Source organism: Euleptes europaea, chromosome 14 (assembly GCF_029931775.1).
Source record: "Euleptes europaea isolate rEulEur1 chromosome 14, rEulEur1.hap1, whole genome shotgun sequence".
Taxonomy (NCBI): domain Eukaryota; kingdom Metazoa; phylum Chordata; class Lepidosauria; order Squamata; family Sphaerodactylidae; genus Euleptes; species Euleptes europaea.
In genome coordinates, this window is record NC_079325.1 from 48,964,753 (window position 1) to 48,985,574 (window position 20,822).

General features: G+C 44.0%; 1 protein-coding gene across 1 annotated transcript in view; it reads right to left on the reverse strand.

Moving 5' to 3' along the window:
• Positions 1-1,218: 1,218 nt before the first annotated feature.
• MEGF9 (multiple EGF like domains 9) overlaps positions 1,219-20,822 on the reverse strand; it is a 99,170-nt gene continuing 79,566 nt past the window's right edge. Inside the window, exons 3-6 of the mRNA XM_056860155.1 lie at positions 9,735-9,874; positions 4,489-4,632; positions 3,615-3,887; positions 1,219-1,673 (exon numbers count right to left, since the gene is read on the reverse strand). Coding sequence (XP_056716133.1) covers positions 1,219-1,673; positions 3,615-3,887; positions 4,489-4,632; positions 9,735-9,874 — 1,012 coding nt within the window. The remainder of the gene's footprint in view (positions 1,674-3,614; positions 3,888-4,488; positions 4,633-9,734; positions 9,875-20,822) is intronic.

Here is a 20,822-nt window from a genome sequence, read left to right on the forward strand (position 1 = left end):
GAAAAGTATCCCTGCATTTTGTGTAAGCATCCATTTCCCAATAATCGTTTCTGGTGGCCAAAAACCCACCAATGCCTCAACGATAAACATATCCGTAGTGAGGAGAAGAGGGGCAATGAGGAAAAACATGATGCAAACGAGCAAGGGAAATGATCCGTTTAAAGACAAAAAGTAAATTCGTATCATCAGAAGAGGAACAATCAGCAACGAACTGTTGGTGGAGACCCAGCTCCAGCCATATTGCTATCTACATTTACAACTCTTTTAAACAATACATGTTTTTTCATTGGTTTGGTTTTTTTTTTTTTTTTGCCATGAACTGCTGTACAGATAAAATCTAAAGGAATAAAATATGACTCATGATATTTTTGTACAAATAGTTACAGATACAATGTCTGGGAATCCTTTGTTACATCCTGTATACATACTGCTTCTGCTTGGGACAAGGAGACTCACGAGAAAGCTGCCTCTGCAACGTCGCACTTTCTTGAACTCGATCCAAGTTCATTAAAGCTAAAAAGGGGAATTCTCGCATTTTAAATAGCATCATCACCTTGGGAGGAAGGTCGCAGAAAAGGAAGAGAGACTGAGACACCTCGTCGACTTCTTCATAAACAACCCCTTTCTTTTCTGCACAGGGTGTCGAAGGAGAACTAAAATCCTTGATTGCTGTCTCGTATGCATCGGGATGCCTTTAGCCATTCCTTTAGCCACTCCTTTTCCTTGTTTTGTTTTAAATAGTAAAATTATCAGGACATGACATACCCTCCCCCTCCCCCCCAAAAAAATCAAAGATCCGTCTCCAAATTCACTAGGTCACCATCCACTTTTCAAAGCAGGAGTTTAAAAATTAGATTCCAGAGCAAACATCACTTTTGATCAAGAACGAGATGACGTCTTGGTATGCCTCCGTTGTCATTTTGTACAAAAATATATTTCAAAGCACCCCCCCCTTTTAAATACAAGTTAACGTCCATAATGCCATTTTGATGGGAAATTATGAACCCAATACAATCTTTACCTGAAACTCCTCTAGCATCTCCGCTGCCCAACCCTCAGTTGCTGTCAACAAAGCCTTGCCATGCCAACGCAGGGGAAGTACCTCCATTTTCTTTGTCCGGAACAGCAGCATCATCGAGTGGTACTTCCCCCAATGAACACTGTACTAATTTGCTCCACTTAGAGGCTTTGAAGTAAATTATTCTGTTTCTGTTTCTGTTACGCTTTGTAGTTATGCATGGGCGTGGTTAACGTCAGCTGACCGTTGGGCGCCACCTCATTCCCATCATCCTCCAACAAGCCTGAGACGTCTGCATTGGGAATGCTGTCATGGTAGCTGCTAAAGCTGATATTGTCTTCCTTGAGCTCAATGGTCCAGAAGGGAGCGTTCAGTTTCCGGTTCTGATATTCGCGGTACGTGTAGACGGCACCCACAAAGCCCATCAGCAGAACCACCAAAATTATGATGACCGTAAGAATGATGATGTTGAACTGGGTCCACGAGACGTCGGCCAAAGTCGAGGTGCTGTTGTCGGAGGAGCCGATGGGGAAAACGGACAGTACCGTTGTCTGGATTAACGTGGTGTTGATGGCTATCGTTGGGAAAGCTGTAGCCACGCTGATGTTTGGAGACGGAGGGACGAGTCCTCTGCCTTCTGGACCAGAAATGGGTTCTACAAGGTTTTTTTAAAAAAAAGAAAATGGCAAGTGGATTTGATATCAATAGACCTAAGAGACCAATTTCTTCCCAGTCTTTCGTCACAACCTCGAACAACAACAGAAAGCCAGGAACTGCAAACCCCAAATAGGAATTCAATAGTGAAATTTGTTTTCCTGGATGCCTATAGCAAATACTTCCAAACTTTTGACATTGGCTTGTTCTGGTACTGCTGCTAGTTAAGAAAAACTCTCACTAATGACCGGCCCTTAGGTAAAAATCACACCTTTTTCTCACTTGCCCTGCATAATGAACTTTGTTGTCTTAAAGGGGACATTTTTGCACATGAACTTGCAGTTGCCATTCACTATGGTTTCAGGAACATTGGTCTTGTTTCTGCCAGGTTTGGATACAGATTTTCTTTTGCATCAAATTTGCTATCTGGAGACATTTGTGTGGCCTGCAGAGCTCTTGCTCGTTGGCATCGTACAGATTAACTGGTAAAAGGCAAATTGTAATTTGAGAGACAGTGTGTAGTGGTTAAGAGTGGAGGACTCTCATCTGGAGAACCGGGTATGATTCCCCCACTCCTCCACATGAGCAGTGGACTCTAATCTAGTGAACCACGCCTACACATGAAGCCTGCTGGATGACCTTGGGCTAGTCACAGTTCTCTCCAAACTCTGTAAGCCCCACCTACTTCACAGGGTGTCTGTTGTGGGGAGAGGAAGGGAAGGCGATTGTAAGCCACTTTGAGATTCCTTAAAGGTAGAGAAAATCGGGCTATAAAATCGGGCTCTTCTTCTAATCAATGACTATAGCTTTACTTGGCCAAACTGATCAGTGAAGACTTCGAGCCCTACCTATACCTGATTTTGACAGTGACCACCAATGGAGGAACAGCTCATGTGGGGACAACAGTCAGCACCCTATGTTAAATATTGTGATTTATGCACCATTCCAAACAATTGTTTGGAAATACTCCTGCTCATATGATTTGGATTATAAAGTGGACTCCTTTACATTCCAAACTTTTCTAGGGCATATATCACCTTGGTGTTGAATCAGCAGTGCGGGAGCTAGCACCAATAATCAGGGGATACCAAGGGGCAAAGCCACACTTTACATGGTTTATCCCTGACAGATCTCTTGAGGTCCTCACACTTATTCAAAAGGAGACACAGGGCCTACTGAATTCAATGGAATAATGTGTCTCAAAGGAAATGGATCTCAAATGTATCTCAAAGGAGTATAACCTTTGGTCCCGCACTGTTTTCTCAGTCTAATGTTCTTCCAAGCTTTGACTGACCACTGTAGAGGGATCAATGGACAGATGTGAAACTAATGCCTGTCTTTTCTCCTCCATGGGGCTAATAGTAGCATTGCACAGGTTCCAGTCTAACCACAAAAAAAGCCATAGAGAAAAGGTTAAACCCTCTCAGCACAGCCCTGTTTAATGAAAATCGGTTTGTCCCCCCACCCGACTGATTTTAACAGACTCATTAGATGATCCAGGCACAGATCTCTCCTATCCCACACATTTTCTGCTCTTGTCAAGGGTATTCTTTTTTTTTAATTGGGAAACAACAATAACAATAACAGCAACTAAAAGAAGCAGGGAAAAAAGGCAATCTTCATTATTTAAAATACAATATATCTGTATACACAATAAAATAACAACAGGATTCCTATGCTACAGCTTATTTCTTTGTCTTCATATTCATCATTCCGGCCTGACTGAGCACAATGCATTTTAACCAGCCAGGAATGGCTGGTTAAAGTTAAAGAAATATAAGTTTTAATTAAGCTAACAACATTTCAGAAAAATAGAGACACAATAAGTTTAGATGAGGTATGGTCACAAACTATAAATAAAATAGAGAATTGTATAAATAAGGTCAAGAAAGGGGAATATGTCAAGAGTACTCTAAACACGAACGACAGGAGACAACGTTACCTTTCTTGGTGCAGTTTCCTCCCTCGGGATTCCTCACGTAACCCTCCCGACACGTTTCACAATGAAACCCAGCCGTGTGGTAAAGGCAGCCGACGCATTCTCCCGTGTCTGGCTTGCAGACTCGCGGTGATCGGGCTGGGTCAACGTTCCCATTACACTGACATTTTATGCAGATGCTGTCAGAGTTGTAGTAGCCATTGTCACACTGGGTGCAGAGGGCACCCGTGTAGCCAGGTTTACACTTGTCACAGGTTGGGATGTGGTGACCAGACTCTGGAGGAAGAAAAAAAACACCCCATTGGCAAAATCTGGCACACTGCCACCATTCCTTGGTTGCCAAATGGAACATATGAGCCTGCTGTACACAGAGTCAAAGCACTGATCCATCCATTCATTTATCCCCCAAAAATTTTTATCTTGCACATTCCACGAAAGAAGTATTTCTGAGGCAGAAGAAGAGTTGGTTTTTATACGACGACTTTCTCTACCACTTAAGGAAGAATCAAACTGGCTTACAATCACCTTCCCTTCCCCTCCCCACAACAGACACCCTGTGAGGTAGGTAGGGCTGAGAGAGCTCTAAGAGAGCTGTGACTAGCCCAAGGTCACCCAGCTGGCTTCATGTACAGGAGTGGGGAAACCAACCCGGTTCCCCAGATTAGCAGCATAATTTCTCTCCGACGCCTGTAATCCTTTCTATGTCTGTTTGTGCTATTGACCATCACAATACTCTGCGTGGGTCAATAAAGCTGGTGGAGCCCAACAACAATATCAAATGTGTTTGTGCGCACAGCCAGGCAAAGGTTCAGTGTGTTCAACTGTCCACTAGCACAGATGTCTCGATCAAAGGTAAATTTGTAGATAACAGCCTTACTTATTCGACAGCTGCCAGTGGAAAACACTGTGGAGCAGGGACACCGGAGACACTCATGGCGATGTGAGATATTTTGGTAGGTCTGGTCTTTGCATTTTTCACAATAAGCACCTTCAGTGTTTCCTTGACAGTCCAGACAAGTGCCTACAAAACAAAATCAGAAATGTAGAAGCTGGTGAAATAAAGGTGCTTCTGATTTAGATTGCAAGTGTGGTTGGTTCTCCCCCTCACCAAAGAGACCAAGAGAGGGGCAATTTCTTCCAAAACAGGTAACCAAATGCATTTATTTTCATTAGGTTAAGGTCCAAAGTAGCTTACTGAAAATTTCGAACCGATGCAACATTTGATCCAAAATGCCAAAGCAATAGAATTTTGGGGGAAATGCATCAATTAAAACTCCAGAAATGTGTGGTAAACAAAATGCGCTGACCCTGATAGGCACCCACCTAGCCACTGAAGGCAGAGGTACCTGAAGCAGGGCCTCTATTGACCATCTTAACATGCAGGTCAGCTCCTACATGAGAAGACGGATCTTCATGCCCTGGTCCCAAAGCCACTGAGAGGTCAAAACCAGTACTCTGAATTGCACCCAGAAACCCATGAAGCTGTTCCATCCTTACTGAGATATGATAAACATGGTGGATCCCGAAGTTAATGAACTGGCTGTCATGTTCTGAAACAGTTGTGGTTTTCTGATACCGATCCCACACATCTATCCTAGCCTAACAAATTCTCAGCAGCTGAGAAAAACTGGTCTTGAGTCACTGAGAGATTGAGAGATGCTGAACAAGTTTGTAAGAAGAAGAGTTGGTTTTTATATGTTGACTTTCTCTGCCACTTAAGGGAGATTCAAAATGGCTTACAATCACCTTCCCCTCCCCACAACAGACAACCTGTGAGGTAGGTGGGGCTGAGAGAGCTCTAAGAGAACTGTGACTAGCCCAAGGCCATCCAGTTGGCTTCATGTGTAGGAGTGGGGAAACCAACCCGGTTCACCAGATTAGCCTCCACCGCTCATGTGGAGGAGTGGGGAATCAAACCCGGTTCTCCAGGTCAGAGTCCACCGCTCTTAACCACTACACCACGCTGTCTCTCAAGAAGCAAGTCAAAGTGACCTGAAGCTTTTTACTCCAGAGGGTGGAGCCCCTTTGACGACATAAAAGGAGAAGAGATGCCAGAAGGTGAGGCTAATCAGCAGGAGATCCGCAAGGGACTGGCCAAAAACAGCAGGAGGAAGAGGAAGCTACCACTGCCACAGCACAGCAGAATGTGGCAAGAACAGAACCAGCCTACTTAACAACCTGTACTAGTAGAGAGGGCTTTAGGAAGCCCCCTCACCCAGAGAAAGGCACCTAAATACAGAGCAGTGCCGGTGCCCACAGAAACTCCATACCAGACACCCATATGTAAACTAGAGGCATCAAAGGCCCTACTCGAAGAGTAAGAGCAAGACCCTGGGTTATCATGTGTGATTAATAAAAAACTAGGGTTTATCTTCGTGTTTTCTGTGCAGTCCCATGTGTGCCTACACAGAAGAACACACGATGAACAACAGTTACAGGTAAGTGCAACTCTGTTTTTGTATGAATACCTGTGAACACCCACATGCCTACTTTGTAAAAAGTACCTTGGATGTGCAGCAGGTTCAAGAATATTCTTCCCCTTTTTTTTTAGCAGGGTTAGAAAAAAGCATTGACTGGAGGGACAATCTCCGGTGCAACTGGACAGAACGAGTGCGTGCCCCGCACAGTCCTGGTTTCAAGTCATAAATCGGATACTTCCTGATGGGGAAGGTGACCATACAAAGCTGTCTTATGGGGAGACCACTGTCTCTCCCGTCAAGCCCTGAAATCCCAAACCGGGACTAGCAGCTGCTCTCCAAGACATCGAGGGGGTTCTTTCGCAGCCCTGATATCTGAGATCCTTTTAAGAGGGGGAATGAACTTGGAACCTCCTGCAAGTGAAACAATTTTTTTCTTATCGTATCGATTGCATGTATCAAGTTGCTTTCAACTGATGGCAACCCTATGAATTAATGACCTCCAAAACGTCCTATCATTAACAACTTTGCTCCGGTCTTGCAACCTGAGGGCCATGGCTTCCTCTATAGAGTCAATCCATCTCATGTTGGGTCTTTCTCTTTTCCTACTACCTTAAACTATTCCTAGAATTATTATCTTTTCCAGTGAGTCTCATCAGCCCATGGTTATTTTATAAGAGCAAAACTCAAGGTAAATAAGAAAGGGAATCTCAGACATAAACTTCATTAAGCAAATGATAATCCCCTGGTCGATCCCGGCCCAAAGATGTCTGTCTGGCCTCTAGTGGAATAGTCTCTCTAATGAGACCAGGACCATGCGGGATCTTAGGGAATTCCGCAGGGCCTGTAAGACGGAGCTATTCCACCAGGCCTATGGTTGAGGCCAGCTACGGTTTTCTCCATCAATGCTGGCCTCCCAACCCCCCCTTTTTTTGCTGCTGTCATCTGAATTATATGGTGGGGGGCCTATGGCTGCCCACAGGCTTGCTGTGGCTTCTTATGCTGCAATAAGCGAGCCAAATGTTTGATATTTCTGGTTTTATGGGGTTGGTTTTATTTATGTGTGTGTGTAAAATGCCTTCAGGTCGCAGCCGACTTATGGCGACCCCTTTTTGGGGTTTTCATGCCAAGAGACTAGCAGAGGTGGTTTGCCAGTGCCTTCCTCTGCACAGCAACCCTGGTATTCCTTGGTGGTCCCCGCATCCAAATATTAACCAGGGCTGACCCTGCTTAGCTTCTGAGATGTGACAAGATCAGTTTAGCCTGGGCCATCCAGGTCAGGGTTTTTTATTTATGAGCATTGTTTTAAGATGACTTATTGGCCATTTATGCCTGGGCGGTTTTGCCTTTGGTTTGCCGCTCTCTTGATGCACATTTTCCCCATCCAAATTCTCAAAACTAAACCATAAGGCCCCATGCAGAGTTTTGAGAATCTGGATGGGGAAAATGTGCATCTAGACAGCGGCAAACCGAAGGCAAAACCTCCCAGGCATAAATGGCCACAGTGGGTCAAGGGCATTTGTGTTTTAAGCCTATTGTGAGCTGCCCTGAGCCTGGCTTTTGCTGGGAAGGGCGGGATACAAATTTAATAAAATAAAAACAAACAAATAAATGGGTGGAAGCAAACCTAGGGAACAGAGGTAGCTTTCCCTTCCTCATTTTCCTGCCAACTGGCAGCCTGGTAAAGGAGGGACTGGATGGCAGCTACTGAGGCTGGCTGATGAAGAGTCTCTCCCTGTCACCGTCCTCCCTCCTTCCCGCTTAGCTGCAGAATGGCTGGCCATGGATGGAGTCCAAGACTCTGCTACCAAGCTTGGTCCCTCTGCAGCAATGTGGCTGCAGGTCATGGCATGCATCCATTCTCCTAATGGGATTTTCATCAGTTAGGAATGAGCTTCGGGGTGGGGAGAATGATGCAACATTAAGCCAACAGGTCCTTGCACTTCCAATCACCACCTTTATAGAAGACTATATCCACACACATGCACAAGGATGATTTCTCCCTCCATGGAGATTCAGATGGTTGTATAGGTAACCAAGGCGTCCACGCTGGAAGGCAGAAACCACCAAAAGGCAAGTTTCCTTTTACATATCCCCCAGAGAAAATACCATTGATACTCCAGGAAGCCACTAGAGGGCGCTCAAAACACATGTATTAAATAATGTTCCTACTGCCCAAGCATACAACATGCAGATAAATATTTATATTTCCTATTTATTTTACTGTGTGCAAATAACACCAGTCATGAAAGAAGTGACGCACGCAGGCCAGGTATACTTGCTTTCAGTGTTACCGGATGTGCTTCTCTCTCTGCATAAACTGTAGGCACTCCGCTGGTTTTGTAGCAAGTCACCAGTACAGGTTGAGTATCCCTTGTCTGAACTGCTTGGGACCAGAAGCAGTCCTTATTTCGGATCTTTCCGGATTTCGGAATATTTTTGAATTTTTGCATATACACAATGAGATCTCTTGGGGATGGGACCCGAGTCTAAACACGAAATTCATTTATGTTTTATATATACTTTACGCACGTAGCCTGAATGTAATTTTAAACAATATTTTAAATAAGCTTGTGTGCATTGAACCATCGATGCCACTGCTAAGGGATGTGAGGGCGATCTGGCTGTGACATCTGTCACCCCATCGATCGCCAAGGTTGATTCCACTGATCTGGCGGCCCTGCTGAGGGCCTGCGAGTAATCCCTGCACGCTGGCTCAAAAGGTCCGGTTTTTGGAGAAGACTGGCTATCGGATGTCTGGATTAAGGATACTCAACCTGTAGTGGCTCTCGGATATGCTAGCTAGTGAGTCTTTGGCTATGCAAAAACAACAACCGCACTGTGGCCAAACCAAATTCTAGATAATATATAAATCGTCTATAGTACTAACATGAAGACTCTTAAGGACTCAAATATTAAACATAATGTAATTAACCACATATACATAGATACAGTCACTCATAAGGAATAACCAGATCTCAAAGGCATGAAATAACATAATACAATGAATACCACCAACATCTGATGAATGATACACACAATAAGTCAGTAATGATCAATTTCAGCACTTGTTGGAACTGTAAAAAGGGGGGTCTGGTATCAGTCCCTTTTCAAAAAGCTTTCTTCAGTTGCATGTCAGTCCCTGCTTTAATGAAATTGACCAACTTCAGTGGCTCTCAGTTCTCCATTGGTATTCTAATCGAAATCTTCTTTGGCACTTAATGTCCCAATCATTTAAACGAAGACACCTCCTAGCAGCCTTCCGTGCGTCAGCTATGCCTGAGTCCTGACCAAACTAGTGAGTCTTGCCTGAGCCAAGAATGTACAGATGATTTAGATTGGGTCCATTCTGCCACTCCCTTTTCTTTTTCTGCTGTCAAGTTACAGCAGACTTGCGGCGACTCCATAGGGCTGTCAAGGCAAGAGACATTCATGGATGGTTTGCCATGGCCTGCCTCTGCATAGTGACCTGGTATTCCTTGGTGGTCTCCCATCCAAGTACTGACAAGGGCCGACCCTGCTTAACTTCCAAGATCTGACGAGGTCGGGCTAGGCTACCCAGGTCAAGCTGGTCAATTTGTGCGTACATTTTTATCACGTGCTGACTAAAAAAATAATGACCCATGAAGACTTGCAGGAGAGGAGAAACCCCCTTCCCTACCCTTCCGTTGCCTTATTCCCTCTGCCCCACCAGCCCTGGATTTACCTGTCTCGCGATTGCAGTTCTTGGAATGGTTATTGCACCAACATGGTTCGCAAATGCTTTTGTTGAACTTGGAATACCCTGCTTGACATTCGACACATTTCGGACCCGTTGCGCCAGCTTTGCACAGACATCTTCCAGAGCTGTATAGGGAGAGGTAAGAAGAGGTGGAAAGATGGATTGTGAACACATTAGCCTCTCTGGAGCAGTCTGGTGGAATGAGGGGGCAGCTGCAGGAAGGGATCGGGAGCAAGCACGGGCAGCGCAAGGAATTTTGCCTTCCCAGGAACACACAAAGCTGCCTTATATAGAGTTGTTGTCCGGTCTAGGCCTCCATTGTCTACTCTGACCCACACTGGACCAGTACTGGCTCTTTAAGGTCTCAGGGGAGAGGACAGTAGGCCCTCTTTTAACGCAAGATCAAATTGGTGTAGCCCAGGATTCCTCGTAGTATTGTCGGAGATCCAGGGATGGAGTTTTTAGCTTGTATGCACTGCATGCTATATAGAAACACACATGAACACATGAAGCTGCCTTATACTGAATCAGACCATCAAGGTCCATCTAAGTCAATATTGTCTACTCAGACTGGCAGTGGCTCTCCAGGGTCTCAGGTAGAGGTCTTTCACATCACCTACTGTACTTGCCTAGACCCTTTAACTGGAGATGCCGGGGAATTGAACCTGGGACTTTCTGCATGCCAAGCAGATGTTCTACCACTGAGCCACAGCCCCTCCCCAAACACATGAAGCTGCCTTATACTCCATCAGACCCTTGGTCTATCAAGAGCAGTACTGTTTGCTCTAACTGCAGTGGATCTGTATGATCTTTCACATCCCCCTACTACCCTTTTAACTGGAGATGCTGGGGACTGGACAAAACAGAGGGGGGAAAGACCCAACCTAAAAACCAAGTTGGGTATCCAAAAGCTTGGGCGAAAACTTTTGTAATTCAAGTGAGTGTTGCTAAACTATATTTATGTATAAGCACGCATCCAAGGAGTGTAGTTAAAATAATTCTTTCTAGACCAGGCTGGCATTACATTCAGAGTATGCGCCTCCTCATCAACCAAAAGAGATAGTTTACCAAATACAGTTTTGCAACACTCACTTAGATTACATCTTATAATATATACTCTGGCTGACACTATACAGATACAAATGATTACATTTGTACTTGAAATTTCACATGTGCAAAATATGTTGTATTAGACCACTGAAGAAAGCCTGAGGGCTGAAACGTGTTTTGCATGTGATTTTAGATCATCAACCCTGTGTTGGTTGCCACGTGGGCTTGTTTTTAATATATGCATAACCACTTTATAATAAATATATTTCATTGTTTTATTTAGGCACTTTATAATAAATATATTTAATTGTTTTATTTCACCCAACCTTTTGGATGCTGGGGACTGAACATAGGATCTTTCTGTATACAATGCAGATACGAAGCAGCAGAACTCTGACTGCTTAAGCAAATGTACTTTTACCAGTTACTAGATCAAATCTAGTGGTAAGGCCAAACTAACACAACTGGTTAATATGAAATCAACAGATGAATTCGAGATGAGATGGCAGACTTTCTATGATTATTATTTAAGTGATAAATAAATTATTCAATAAGGCTGAATGAAACTTAAAAGAGAATTTATAGAGGTATATAAAGTATACATATGTTTAAGACGTTTAATAGAAGATATGTTTAAGACGTTTCGTTGATAATAGAAGATATGTTTAAGACATTTAGTTGTTGTGGAGGTTCAGCGGTTGAAACATAATTTTGTTTACTTTAAAGAATCTTGAGATCTCTTTCCTTTTAAATTTAATCTATGTGGAAGCTTGGAGGATGACATATATTTCCCCTTTCTGTACCCTTCTTATATAAAATAGATTTTTTTAAAAAAAAACGAAAAGATTCTGATCACTACATATAGCATATTTGCTAGGATTATGACATTTAGTCGATCATTTAGAATAATCAGTTTAAAAAACCCTTGGCTAAAAACTGTGCCCCCCTACCTGATACAAGTCAAAGGAATTGTATTGACCTTGTGAATACTTACCTAATTGACAGCATCAACTGTCTCACTGATACCTGTTGAGTTACAGTTTTTACCTGCACGACAATCTATCTGAGAAGAGGCAGCTGCCTTTCTCACACACAGGAGAGAATGCCTCTTCTCGAATGAAACAACAAAGGGAACCTTGTAGGAAGACGAATGGATTTATTGTGATCTAAGTCAACCTCAGATGCATGCCGTACACAAAAGTATGTGTGTGTCAGTGCTACAAGATTCTTTTGCTGGAACAAACTAACATAGAGCCCCTCTAGAATTCTTCTGTGATGCCTGCTGCAACATCTGGGAGCATCATCTAAATACAAAGAGTGCCTTTTAATTTAAAACTATTGTTTAATATTCTTATGCATGCAGAGGCTGCCCCTGAAGACAACACTCTGGAAGCTTCAACTGGTACGAAAAACACAGCTGCTTGTTTGTTAATGGGAGCAATGCGTGCTCAACCAGTACGCTCTACTCAATTCTTAGGTATCCTTCTTCCTCTGCAAACTCCACCATATTTCAGTAATTAAACAGTCCCGGGTTTCCGAAGAGCCTTTATGCATGCTTGTCTGAAGAAGCAGCAGTGCTGAGTGGAAGATATCAAAATTTACCCACCAAGCAAGACTTTGCTCATGTAATATGAAGAAAATCGATACGCTCTCCCACATGATGCTGGAGCGCCCCCATTTTAAAGCACAACGTGACCAATGGATCACTCCTATTTTAACGAAACTACCTGCCACCGTAACTGGTGATAAAACAGTCCCCTTTTTGCTGATCTCAGAAGCTAAGCAGGGTCGGCCCTGGTTAGTATTTGGATGGGAGACCACCAAGGAATACCAGGGTTGCTGTGCAGAGGAAGGCACTGGCAAACCACCTCTGTTAGTCTCCTGCCATGAAAACCCCAAAAGGGATCACCATAAGTCGGCTGCGACTTGAAGGCACTTTACACACAGAGAGAGATCCAAGTACTAAGAGCCCCGTGGCGCAGAGTGGTAAGCTGCAGGACTGCAGTCCAAGCTCTGCTCACGACCTGAGTTCGATCCCAACGGAAGTTGGTTTCAGGTAGCCGGCACAAGGTTGACTCAGCCTTCCATCCTTCCGAGGTCGGTCAAATGAGGACCCATCTTGCTGGGGGTAAAGGGAAGATGACTGGGGAAGGCACTGGCAAACCACCCCATAAACAAAGTCTGCCTAGGAAACGTCAGGATGTGACGTCACCCCATGGGTCAGGAATGACCTGGTGCTTGCACAGGGGACCTTTACCTTTTTAGAGATCCAAGTATAACAGTGGCAGTGGCCAAGTATCTCTCCAACATATTTTCCTTAAAGAAATAGGGGGGGGGGGAAACCCTCCCAGTTAACTGCTGAAGACCTGTGGTCATGGGAGCTTGAAAGGAAAGGAAAGTAAGTTAATGGGTGCAAGGCAGTGTAATGACATGACACCAGGGCTAGAACAACTCGGCTGCTATAAATCCATGCACCTTCTTATTGATTGATTGATTTGATTTTTTACTCTGCGCTTTCCCGACCGAAGTCAGGTTCAGGGCGGCTAACAAGAGATAAAATAACATACAATTAAATTAGATACCGTGCAAGCCTACAAGATTAAAACATTTAAAATCTTCATTAAAATTACATTCCAGGTGGCGCCCCTATAATAATAACCCTAATAATAGCAGGGAGAAATAATCAAGGGAGGGGGAAGAAAAGAAAGGGAAGAGGAAGAGGGAAGGAAGGGAAGAACGCGGGAAAGGGAGGGGAAGGGCAGGGAGGCCGGCCAGAGTGGAACCGTCGCTGTCCTCAACCATAGGCCTGGCTGAATATCTCCGTCTTGCACTTGAGTTCTACCAGGCTGGAGCCAGAGACGAAAAGGCTCTGGTCAAGGACAGTTGGACACTTTTGGGGCCAGGGACCACCAGTAGGTCTGCCCAAGGCCCCCTGCTGACTATTCCTTATGATAATGCCATGGCAGCAGAACTGGATCAAGTCAGGCATTGTTTGAAAACCCTTAATCGCTAGGGTTGCCAACCTCCAGGTAGTAGCTAGAGATCTCCTGCTATTACAACTGATCTCCAGCTAATAGAGAACAGTTCACCTGGAGAAAACGTACACTTTGCCAATTGGACTCTAGGGCATTGAGGTCCCTCCCTTCCCCAAACCCCGCCCTCCTCAGGCTCCACCCCGTAAACCTCCCGCTGGTGGCGAAGAGGGAGCTGGCAACCCTATTAATCGCATACACAATGTAACACCAACCAGAAGAAAAATCTAGAATGATTATGTAAACCTTCAATTATAGCTGGGTACCCAAAGTTTAGGGTGGAAAAAGACTCAATTATGTATAGAAATATATTTATTTTAAAGCACTGGTATCTATATTAAAAACATTAAAAATTATATTAAAAGAAAGCACAGGTTGATAAACTAAAACTAACCCCCCCCCCGGCCGAAACACGTTTGGATTGTGGTTTTAGTTTATCAACCTGTATTAGTTGACATTTGCGCTTTCTTTTAATATAACTTTTAATGTTTGAGGTTGGGTCTTTCCTTCCCCCTTTTGTTTTTTGTCTGTTTTTGAACATTCAATTATATTAAGTTAAACCTTCCATTCAATAAGGTGTTTCTTTAGAAAAAAGGATGTAAATATAAAACATTTTTATTCTGTTTTTCCATCCGTAAGGGACCTTCAAAGCAGCCGATGAAGTCAGTGGGGTTTAAATATTAAACTTTGTGCTGCAGTTCCCTGTATTTTTAACACTTAATTCTCACTGGGTTGCACCTCTTGCTTTTAAATTTCCCAGCCAAGAGATAGTGGGAAAGGAAGCGATGTAACGTTTTACAAGGGGGATTTGAGTGCTGGAAAGTTCGAACATAATGCTTCTCTGGCAGGATGTCCAACTGGACACAGATGGCTCAAAGCCATGGCCTGGGTGTACACAAGAATTAAATCTTTCAGCGAGAGGTTTTTTTTTTTGTTTTTGTTTTGCTTTTTGCCTGTGGTCAATGCATTTATAGAATAAAGCTCTTTACAACATCCTCTTTCATAGCTCCCATATAACCAAGACTGTTGAACACTTTGCCAGGAAAAGGTCAGCAATCTAAATGTGCGCAAACCACGCATGCACACTCACAGTCCTGTTAAAAGGCTGATTATGGCTTTTTTTTAAAAAACGCCCCCAAAGAAAAAGTCTGAGGAGATTCATGGTTGCAAAATGAACTGTTCTTTCATGGCAAGCGAGAGCCAGCAACTGCCTTTCATTTTTTAAAGATTGCCTTCCTTCCCCAATTGTATATGGAGGAAGAAGAAAAAGCAGCATTGGTTTTTATATGCCGACTTTCTCTACCACTTAAGGAAGAATCAAACCAGCTTACAATCTCCTTCCCTTCCCCTCCCCACAACAGACACCTTGTGAGGTAGGTGAGGCTGAGAGAGCTCTACGAGAGCTGTGACTAGCCCAAGGTCACCCAGCTGGCTTCATGTGGAGGAGTGGTGAGACCAACCCGGTTCACCAGATTAGCCACTGCTCATGTGGAGGAGTGGGGAATCAAACCCGGTTCTCCAGATCAGAGTCCACTGCTCCAAACCACCGCTCTTAACCACTACACCATGCTGGCTCACTATTATTAAAGACTCCCTATCCCTGCTCCTTCCAGAAAACTCAAAATCCGCTTTGCAGACTGCCAGTCCATGTCCAAGCCTTCAGCCACCAACAAGTTGCTTGTTCCGATCTTAGGGACAAGCAGTGGTATCGGCTTCTGCAAGTGACAAGGTTTGCTAGGCTGGTCAAGTCTACAACCCTTAAAAGAGCATGCAGCATTTTAGTTGCATGGCAGCTTCACAGGGGCAGGAAATCACCAGTGCACTCCTAAGCAGAATTGTACCCTTCCATTGAAATTAATGGGCTTTGAAGGGTTCAACTCTAGGACTGCACTCGACAACTCCCAGGCGGGAAGCAGAGATGCAGGGCTTCAGAGCATACAAGCAAGAGAGCCCCAAGGCAGGATATGAACGGAATAATTGCCAGTCTCCAGATGGTAGCTGGAGATCTCCCAGAATGACAACTGGTCTCCAGGTTACAAAGATCAGTTGCCCTGGAGAAAATGGCTGCTTTGGAAGGTGGACTCTATGGCATTATACCCCACTGAGGTTCCTTCCCTCCCCAAACCCAGCCCTCCCCAGGCTTAGAGTTGCCAACTTCCAGGTACTAGCTGGAGATCTCCCGCTATTACAGCTGATCTCCAGCAGAGATCAGTTCCCTCGGAGAAAATGGCCGCTTTGGCAAATGGACTCTATGGCATTCTAAGTCCCTCTCCTCCCCAAACCCCACCCTCCTCAGGCTCCGTCCCAAAAACCTCCCACCAGTGGCAAAGAGGGACCTGGCAACCCTACCCAGGCTCCACCCCAAAAATCTCCAGGAATTTCCCAACCAAGAGCTGGCAACCCTAGCTAGGCATTTCTGCTTAGGCAAGTGTAAGTGGAAAAACAATTTTGGATCTAAGCCATATTTATTCACTTTTATTTATATCCCACCTTTCTCCCCAATGGGGGCCCAAAGCGGCTTACATTGTTCTCTTCTCTTCCATTTTATCCTCACGACAACCCTGTGGGGAAGGTTAGGCTGACCCAAAGTCACCCAGTGAGCTTCCATGGCAAAGTGGGAATTCAAACCTGGGTTTTCCAGGTCCAAGTCCCACATTTGAACCACTACGCCACACTGGCCGTAGACTTTGAGGAGCCAAAGCTGTTCAGGTGTTCCACAGGAATTAGAAGGAACCCTCTGTTTGCCCCAAGAGGGAAACTGGCCTGTCAGATACCACTAGTCTCCAGGACATGGTTGAAGGGCACATGGCGTAATATCTTGGTGAAGCGAAGGAAGTTAGTGTCTGGATGGAAAACCTCCTTATGGGGACTATCTTAAATTCTTCCATACTGGAAGAAAATTAGGGTCATCAACAATCCAACTAAACTCGTCTGAGCTTTAGTATAAACCCACCAACTCTTTCAGTAACTACCACTCTTTTATTTGTTAAGAAACAGGAACACCTACTGATAGATATTTCCCATTGAATCATTACTACTTTAAACTGCAACTCGTCATAAATGAACGGTAATAGTCCATAGAACCCACTGGATAGCCTCTTTGTTTTCAGTTCTATAATTTTAGTTCTTATTGGAGGTAGGGAAGTTGTAACTCAATACTCTGAAAGATTTAATAATATATTTCAAAGGGTATGTTGTCGCCTGGCTGTACTGAGAAAGAAAAAGATATTTCCCCCCCCCCCCAAAAAAAAGGATTTTCAAAACCACTCACTAAGACTAATGTCTGAAACCGAATTCATTTTTGCCTCCCCTTGGCCTCACACAGGACGGTTCAACAAGCCCACAGAGAACTTATTGTACCAGACGACTCCATAGGGAAATATCGCCGTCTATATTCACCAAGATTCAATTGAGCTTTAATGGAAACATCATAACCTATATGTTGATTTTCAGGGCAATTAATCCGGACATTAGGAGACACGGAAACCAAGCGGCAGAAATGCCTATTAGCAAAATGGTTCAATTTCATCACTTTGCTCCCTGGGCCCATCTTGGCCATTTGAAACCATCTGAATTTCATAACCCCCCGACGTGTTCTGAGGAAGACCCCCCCTCCAAGCCCCAACATTATGCAATCCCAGCAAAGCCCCTTTTGTAGCAGGGGGGGGGGCAAGGAGAAGGGAAGAAGGGCAGCTTTATTCCCAGAAAACACTCGGGCATTGTGCATGAAACATTCCCAGCTTTATGCCTGCGAATGGAATCCAGCTGTACAAAATCAGTCGAAGGAGCTGAAACGCTCGAGGACTTTGAAGAGGCGTTTTGTAAAATGTCAAAAGGCACGGGCGTCTGGCCGGCATTACGGCCTCCGCCGCATCAACCTACCAGCTCGGACAATTCCAGGCCCCTGAGCCAAAAGGCAGGCTATCCTGAAATGGCAATGTGGATTATAGGGTGTTTGCTTTATTTCAAAGTCTTTGGATCCTGCCATTTCCCTTCTTTAGAAAACAGGCAGCTTACAAAAGACAGAACAAACACGAAAATGAACAACAGAACTAGCATAAGAAAATGTTGCAACTAATATATGATAAATATCTATCTGTGCCAAATATTATTGCTAGATGTAGGATACAGATTAGCTGGTATTTAGTATCAGGAAATGATAACGTCAGCCAAAGGTTAGATTCAAGGCTACAAATTCATATTGTGGTATCAGAGTGTGGTTGATTAATTATTATCTACCAAGTAGTTTTAAATATCATGTTATCCATAGTACTCCATAAGGGAATGGCAGTATATTATAGGGCACTATTAAGACACGGCTAGCCTGATCTCGTCAGATCTCTGAAGCTAAGCAGGGTCAGCCCTGGTTAGTATTTGGATGGGAGGCCACCAAGGAATACCAGGGTTGCTGTGCAGAGGAAGGCACTGGCAAACCACCTCTGTTAGTCTCTTGCCATGAAAACCCCAAAAGGGGGTCGCCATAAGTCGGCTGCGACTTGACGACACTTTACATACAATTAAGACATATTTCTAGAATTCTAAGGGTGAGATTGAAGCTGGTGTATGAATGTATTACTTTGTTAACGCGTGGACAAAGACATGTGTTTTTCTTCTTCCTTTTTAATCTTTTTTTTTGTATCCCATTATGTAAAATAAAAATATATATAATAAAAAGAAAAAGAAAATGTGGCCTTGTCCCACATGTTTAGCAGTGTCTTTCATTGTATCTTTACTACAGTTTTGCAGCATCGGGATACAGCAAGTGATGCCCGGCTTTCAGGCACTAGCCAGTTGCTGATTCGTCTAAAGGACCCAGTAGGAGACAGGACCGAAAAGGGAAAGGTTGGAAACAGATAATTCTTTGCACAGTCAGATTTTCACCCGTTACAAATCGCTTTTAATATAGCACAAAAACTTCTTTCTAGTGTGCTGTTCTCTCACCACTATAAACGCAATGCTAAAAAGAAAAAAAAGCAGCAACAGGAGGACTTGATCAGAGAAACAAGTAACATTAACCTCAAACACCCTAATACCTGGGAGATTTAAAAAGTCTTAACACTGTACCTGAGAGAAAACTGGAACTGGGCAACATCTAGGAAGATATCAGAAGTTGAGCGCCACCACCAAGAAGGCCCTACCACCAGTTGCAACCTGCATAACCTCTAAAGATGGGAGTATTCAGAGGCTTGGGAAAAAATATGGGAAAATCTGGGGTGGGCAGATTTCTTCTGTGTTGAGAACTTTTTTTTTCAACTTTTAGAAAGGAAGATTTGGGGGAGCACTAAAGAAACCCCTATTTTCTCTTTTAGAATAAGTAAAATGCTTCTTCAGACAAGGTTTTCACACTCAAAATTTATAGCATGAGAAATTCCCCCTTCTATCACTCACTGGGGGTGGGGGGGAGGAACACTTTTTCTAAAATCAACTGTGACACATGCATGCGAGGAAGACGAGGAGGAGGAAGAAGAGTTAGTTTTTATACCCCACTTTTCTCTACTGACAGGAGTCTCAAAGCGGCTTACAATCTCCTTCCCTTCCTCTCCCCACAACAGGTATCTCGTGAGGTCAGTGGGACTGAGAGAGTTCTGAGAGAACTGTGACTAGCCCAAGATCACCAAGCAAGCTTCATGTGTAGGAGTGGGGAAACTAACCCGGTTCACCAGATTAGAGTCCGCAATTCACGCGGAAGAGTGAGGAATCAAACCCGGTTCTCCAGATTAGAGTCCGCCGCTCTTCACCACTACGCCACGCTGGCTCTCCAAAAAGAACAAACGTATGCATTTTGGGGGGAACAACTGCCTTCTTCAGATCTGATCAGTTCGTTCACTAATTGTCACAGTGACGAAAGCTCGGTAGTCACCTGTTTAAAGAAATGGTGGAAATGGTTTGGGGTCCCTTTCACGGACCTAGTTTGGGTACACTGGCTGCATCCCCAGATCAATGGCCCTGAGCAAGGCAGAAGATTTTATCCGATGACAATGCAATTCATGGCACCTGCTGTATTGTACATGGGTCTCTTGATTAGGAAGACAGAATCAAAATGATAAAAACAATTAAAAAGCATAGTTACAGCAACAGTCGTGCACCCTGAGCGTTCAAAATAGGATAGGGGTTCCGGATTGAAAAAGATGGGCTTTTTTTTTTTTAAGTTCAATGACCTATGTGTGTATGTCTGCTTATTTGAGACAGCAAGCATTGATTCAGCCTCTGGGGAAAACAGGCTGAACATCAACAACAAAATCAATTATTTTAAAAAAATTAAATTGGAGTAAAATCAGTTATGTGAACTGTCTCTTTTTAAAAAAATAGCCTGGAGATGAACCATTTTTTCCTTGTGGATGCTGCTGGGCATAGAAGGAGCTGGCAGAAGGCTCTAAGGGAGCTTTATTCTCTGCCCTCCCTTCTGTCTGGCCACTGATGTACCACGGAAACCAAAACGGAAACCTTCCATTCGCAACTGCTTTCCTTGTGGTGAAGCCCCTGTTAAGGGTGTCGTGCAAAAAACACGTGATCCATATGATGAAGAAGGTATTGGACCATTTTCCTACTGCGGTTAAAAGGTGAGCCATATAGTCACACAAGGACACGTTTATTCATATATAGCCCTTTACCGAAAATATTATATCTTGCTGTATTTTACAGCAGTTATGGAGCAATGCTATTCAGAAGTGCCACTTTTCGGACAGTAGCCAGTGGCTGTTATATCTCAAGGACTCGGGAGTGCAGCAGGCTCAAAAAAAATATGGAAATAAATAGGGGGGAGGGGTTGTTGTTTCACTGCACGTTCTAAGCTTTCCCTTCGCTCTTTCGAAGGGAAATTATTTAATTCAGAGAGCCCGCATGGTGTAGTAGTTAAAGTGTCAGACTAGGAAATGGGGAACCCAAGTTCTAATCTCCACTCTGCCATGGAAACTTGCTGGGTGACCTGGGGCTAATTACACACTCTCAGCCTAACCTACCTCACAGGGTCGTTGTGAGGATAAAACAGAGG